The sequence below is a fragment of the Akebia trifoliata genome, chromosome 10 (genome assembly GCF_017979445.1).
Source record: "Akebia trifoliata isolate Shusen 1 chromosome 10, ASM1797944v1, whole genome shotgun sequence".
Taxonomy (NCBI): Eukaryota; Viridiplantae; Streptophyta; class Magnoliopsida; order Ranunculales; family Lardizabalaceae; genus Akebia; species Akebia trifoliata.
This window is the reverse complement of record NC_141384.1, coordinates 7,459,769-7,465,768: the sequence shown is the minus strand read 5'-3', so window position 1 is coordinate 7,465,768 and position 6,000 is coordinate 7,459,769. Positions and strand designations below refer to the sequence as shown.

General features: G+C 37.0%; 1 protein-coding gene across 1 annotated transcript; it reads left to right on the top strand.

Annotated features, from left to right (window-relative positions):
• Nucleotides 1-252: 252 nt before the first annotated feature.
• LOC147393025 (uncharacterized) lies at nt 253-5,788 on the top strand. Its single transcript, XM_086455807.1, has 5 exons — nt 253-861; nt 2,273-2,376; nt 2,692-2,868; nt 2,974-4,796; nt 5,554-5,788. The coding sequence occupies exons 1-5, from the start codon at nt 686-688 to the stop codon at nt 5,701-5,703; spliced, it is 2,430 nt and encodes an 809-aa protein (XP_086311933.1). The 5' UTR covers nt 253-685; the 3' UTR covers nt 5,704-5,788.
• The last annotated feature ends 212 nt before the right edge of the window (nt 5,789-6,000 follow it).

The following is a 6,000-nucleotide window of genomic DNA, read 5'->3' as shown; positions in this document are numbered from 1 at the left end:
GCTACTAAGAGTAAAACAACTATTTTATTTTATTATTTTATTTTAAAGATAGTATTGTGCATTTTCTAAATTACCACCACAAAAAAATAAAAATTATGTGAATGCCATTAAATTATTCTATTTAATTATTTAATTATTTAATTATTTTAATATTTTAATATTCTGTCTCTCTTTAATTTGAGGGATTTTAGGTCCAACATCTCCATAGAGTATAAATGAAGACAGCTCACCATTTCCCCCAACTTAACCAAAACTTTTGTGTGAAGAAACAAACTTCTTATTTTCTCTCTCTCTCTCCTCTCTCTCTCTCTCTGTTCTTCTCCAGAGACATGAGTCTCTCTGTTTTGTCCCCAAATTTCGCAAATTTTCTTCCCAAATCTTCCCTGAAATTCCCTCCCTACCTGTTTTTCTTCCCATCCCATAAAAATTCTCCCCATTTTCTCCTTATTTTCCCTCTCTAATTCTCTATAATTCCGCCATTCCTTGTTTTTTTTTTTTTTTTTTTGTTTGATTTCCATATTTTTTCCAGCCAAATAGAAAAACCAATTGCAGTTCTTTTCTCTTCATTTTAAAAATCTGAATTTTTTTTTTGAGTCAATTTGACCGGATCTCTCTCTTTAAATCATCTCCTATATAATTCCAGAGATTTTAAGCATTTGGGTTTGTGAGAAATCGCTTGAAAATAATGGCCACAACTCCAATTGAGTTGTCGACGCCTGAATCATCTTTACCTGTAGCTTCAGTTACGCAATCTCGTTTCTCTGATCTTAGAGGTGTTCAATGGCGTATAAATCTTGGGATTTTACCCTGTTCTTTGTCCATCGATGAACTTCGTCGTGTCACCGCAGATTCTCGAAGGAGGTAACTTTTTTTTACAGTTTTTTTTTTTGTTGGTTTCTTTATTTCTCTCCTATTTTGTTTTTTTAGCAAAAGATATGTTTTTGCCGCAATAAAAGCAATCCAAAACACGCAGTTAGTAGTTTTAATACTCGGAATTACATAAAAGGAAGTAAATTTGTTTAGCTAGTATATATGATCACCTTATTTTTGGGTGGTTTTTTTTTTTTTGGGGGGGGTGGCTTAGATGGTTGGAACTACATGGGTTTATCAGTTTATGATTAATATAGTCTTCAAATTTGATGGCATATCTTAAAGGAATTTTGTGCTTAAGATTCTTGGAATTACTTGAAAACATCAATTTTAGTTTCAGTTTGCGTTTTTTGATGAATGAAAGAGGAATTATTCACCTCCCCAATTCTTGGAGTTGAGATTCATATGTGTGTTTTCGATGCTAGAGATCGTCATAGTTTGCCTTGGGACTTTCATTGCGTCGGTTATGTTTATGTACTCTTAATGGGTTTTTTGTTTGTGGAGATTTGGCTCTGATTGTGGTGGTAGTGATATAAAGGAGATTAAGGGGTTGTTTCACTTGGTTGAGTTAATGGGGATTCTAGAATTTTAGTGGTACTAGGGTTTGGAGCCGTGAATTAGTGGTATTGTAGTGTATATGTTATTTTGGTTCTTTTCCAATCATGGTTTCAAAACTCAGTTTGAAGTCTCGTCTCGGATGAGTCAACTTGTCTCAGATGAGGCAAACCCTTTAACTCGGTTTATAATGATTGATATACATATATTTAAATTAAAATAATTATAACTTTTTAATAAAATAAAGTAGATTAGAAGATGTTTAGTCATAAAATCATGTTTTAATTAAAACAATTTTAACTCGGTCGAGTCATCTCGGTCTCGGACGAGATTTAAAACTATTTTCCAATAAAGATTGAAATTTTGTTCTTTAATTCATCTTCTGTTGAAAAGAGCATTGGTTATCGTGACTTGGCTTCATTCGTCAGAAATTTATATGTTGGATTTTCATTTTGCTCTCTATTTAAACTCTGATGGGAGCAGTAATTTTTCACGCCCTGTTGCATTTCCTTCTAATGGGCTGGTGCATATGATTATGTTTTTTAAAGAAAATTCATCGTAAATCTAGTGATGATGTCAAATTTCATAATAGATCTGAAGTTTAGGAATTTAGCTTTTCTTTGAGAAATGTTGTCTTTGTCTGTAAAAAGTGAGTCTTGGTGGTGTTGTGGTGGGTTGGTGGCAATTACTGTCTTTGAGTAGACTGAGTATGAGTAGGGAAATACATAAAAATGAGACCTTTCATTTGATGGGTTCTACCCTAGGAGATTCAATAATAAATAATTGCTGCTTAATCGCAAAATGTGTCTTATCTCTTGTTTCTAAGCTAGGTTTGTGTTTTTCACAGATATGCTGGTCTGAGAAGACGAATTCTTGTAGATCCACATTTCCCCAAAGAGGGAAGTAACTCTCCTGATCTTGTCATAGACAATCCATTATCACAAAATCCAGGTACATTTACTTGTATTTTTCTTAATGTAGGTTAAGCATATTTTTTCTCAAGACTCGATTTCTATCTCAAAACCCTGCCTAACTAAGATTTGTATTTTTTATTTTTTTTTGGTGGGGGGGGGGGGGGGGGGGTGCTTAAGGTGGTTCCTGTGTAAGACCATTTTTGTGGTTTTAATTTCTCACAAAATACCTGGGAAAGGATGTATATATATATATATATATATATTACCACTTATTCTTTGATAAATTGCAGCATTTTTCTGATATTAGTAACTAGTACTCAAGATTCATTGATTTGAGCTTTTGTCTGTGCAGATAGTATGTGGGGTCGTTTTTTCCGGAATGCTGAACTGGAGAAAATGGTAGACCAGGATTTGTCTCGTTTGTATCCGGAACATGGGAGTTACTTTCAGACACCATCATGCCAAGGCATTTTAAGAAGGATTCTGTTATTGTGGTGCCTTAGGTATCCAGAGTATGGTTATAGACAAGGCAAGTCAACCTATTAATATTAAACCATGATACGCTTTCCCGATTACTCCTATTATTTTAAAGTTGTGTGGTTCTTTTAGTGATATTTTTTCCTCGTGTTTATAGGGATGCACGAACTTTTAGCTCCTCTGTTATATGTTCTCCATGTTGATGTGCAACATCTCTCACAAGTGCGAAAACTCTACGAAGACCATTTCACCGACAAGTTTGATGACACATCCTTCCCAGAAAGTGATTTAGTGTGTAATTACAAATCCTTGAAGTGGGCCACCAGGATTAACGACGAAAGCAATTTCAAGGAAAATGCAACCAAAGTCAGCAGCCTCAATGAGCTTGATCCCGAGACACAGACTATTATATTGCTTAGTGATGCATATGGAGCAGAAGGAGAATTGGGTATCCTCTTGTCCGAGAGATTTTTGGAACACGACGCATATTGCATGTTTGATGCATTAATGGGCGGAGCCAATGGTGCGGTGGCTATGGCAGACTATTTCTCTCCTTCCCCCACCATCGGGTCCCAGACAGGCCTACCTCCTGTCATCGAAGCATCGTCAGCATTGTACCATTTGCTTTCAATTGTTGACTCGTCTCTTTACAGCCACCTCAACGAGCTTGGAGTTGAACCCCAGTACTTTGCACTCCGTTGGTTACGTGTGCTATTTGGACGAGAGTTCTCATTGGAAGACCTCTTGATAATATGGGACGAGATATTTGCATCGGACAATAGCAAATCAATCATGCATGCCGAAGATGATGTAGGGGTACTCCGTTCTGCTCGGGGGGCATTCATATCAGCGATGGCTGTCTCCATGTTGCTTCATTTGAGATCCTCTCTTCTCGCCACTGAGAATGCTACCTCATGTCTCCAGAGATTGCTGAACTTTCCGGAAAATATAGATGTGAAGAAATTGATAGAAAAGGCGAAGTCTTTGCAGACACTCGCTTTGGAAACAAGTATCTCCCCCCTATCTCCTGCCTTTAGTGGGGCATTTGATAGGAGTAAACCCACTGTTGTCAGAGGTCATAGCCTTTCTTCTGGTTCAATATCTCCAAGAACACCACCAAATTTAGTACCTGAGAGTTACTGGGAGGAGAAGTGGAGAGTGTTGCACAAGGCAGAAGAGCTTTGCCAAGGAAGTCTTGGAAAACAATTTTCATCCGGAAAAAAGGGATTGCCCGAGAAATTAAGACGGAGCTTGGCTAGAGCAGAGTCGGACCCGTCTCCTGTTAAGATCGAGAGTGGGAAAAGGAACTCGAGATCATCTGTTCGGCGAAGGTTATTGGAAGATTTGTCCAGAGAACTTGGTGCTGAGGAGGATTTAGAAAATGTAGTTAAGGTGGAAGAAAGTAGTTCGCTCAATGACACAACCCAACAAAATGACATTGAGAAAAATTTTGTTTGTATAGAAGAGAAGACATCTCTAAGTGGGCATCATACTGGTAGCGAAGAGAGCTCCTCTATTTTTTCGGCGGCCTCAAGTCCTTTAAGTGGAGCAAATGATCACGAGAATGACTCAGATAGAAGTAGTGTTGCATCAAATTCATCTATCGAGGAAAATGATGAAGAACGTTATAATGAGGAGGAGCAATGTGGGATAATTCCCGATAACCCACCTCTTCCGGCCTCTGATCCCTCAAGTGGTGCCTCACGGAAGCCTGGGTTCAGTGCGGATGAAGATGGTAAACAGGTATCTGGATTGAAAGAACGAAAGCTGTTATCTGGTAAATTTCAATGGTTTTGGAAGTTTGGACGGAGTGCAGGTGAAGGTACCTCTGAAAAAGGAGGAAACACAGAGCCATCGAGCTTGCCATCTATAGGAAATAATCAGGACAATGATTCAGTCTCATCAAATGGTGACACAGCGGACAAGAACGTGATGGGTGCTTTGAGGACTATTGGACAGTCTATGCTCGAAAATATTCAGGTAAGCTGTTGGCAACAACTGTGTTCTAGACTTGATTTTTTTTCTAAATCAATTTTGTTATGGCTTTGAGAGCAATTTGTCATTTGGGTCCCATGTTACTTGCATCTCAGGCTACTAAATGGAAAATTGCTCTTGAAGAGGTGAAATGTGTTCTAAATCAATTTTGTTATGGCTTTGAGAGCAATTTTGTCATTTGGGTCCCCATTTTACTTGCATCCCAGGCTACTAAAAGGAAAATTGCTCTTGAAGAGGTGAAGTTTCTTTTTTTTTAAAGTGTTTCTCTGGAAGATCAAAACACATTGCTTATAATGATTACTTCATATATTTATAACCTATTGCCTTATTTTGCTTCCAATGTCAGTTGCTCTCAAACTTTTGAGTCTTGGATTTCAACTGGGTTTTGTTAGATCACCTGATTTCATTAGTTCTGAATATGTAGTAATTTTGAGAGAAGGGAAAACATTGAAGAAATGGTCAAAGACTGTGAGGTTATTAGAGATGATTCCATAGGAACAGTTTCTTTTCTTTCCTGGTATTTCCAATTTCATATTGTTATTAGTCGAAGCTACCCATCAAAAAAGAGTAGTTGGGAAAATTCTTAAGAGTGCAAAATCATGGTATTTGATGTTTGATTTGGGAAAAAAAAAAAAGCATCTGTTTTAGTTTTTTCTGTCTTTCTTTTCTTCTAAAATATGGTTTTTCTGATTGAGATCCTGATGAGTTTGACTTAATAATAACAATTGGGTTTCTCTGACAGGTGATTGAGTCAGTCTTCCAGCAAGATCGAGTTCAGGTGGGATCACTGGAAAATTTGTCTATAAACATTTTGGCAGGCAAAGGGCAAGTTACAGCCATGACTGCTCTCAAGGAGCTTCGGAAAATTAGCAACCTTTTATCTGAGATGTAAGGTGGGCTTTGTCTACCCAATATGTACATTTTGTAATTAGTACTGTTCTTAAAAGCTATAAAAAAAAAAGTGAGCTTCTTGTCTAGTGCTTCCAGTTAATCCAATTTTTTTTTGGTGGTGTTAACATCTCTTATCTTAATCTTAATAAGAAATGTAAACTTTCTTTCTATCAACTCTAGTGACACTCAAACAAACAGAAATTGCAAGGATGTTGTTGACCACGACTCCATATTTTTCTTTCTTTTTTATCTCTTTATGCTTCTTTTTGTTTTTTTATGTGTTCTGCTGTGTAAATAT

What these genes read in the sequence shown, in the direction of transcription:
- LOC147393025 (XM_086455807.1), top strand. Translation starts at nt 686, where the DNA reads ATGGCCACAACTCCAATTGAGTTGTCGACGCCTGAATCATCTTTACCT. An exon ending in ACCGCAGATTCTCGAAGGAG is followed by an intron (nt 862 to 2,272) that starts GTAACTTTTTTT and finishes TGTTTTTCACAG; the next exon opens with ATATGCTGGTCTGAGAAGAC. An exon ending in AGAGTATGGTTATAGACAAG is followed by an intron (nt 2,869 to 2,973) that starts GCAAGTCAACCT and finishes TCGTGTTTATAG; the next exon opens with GGATGCACGAACTTTTAGCT.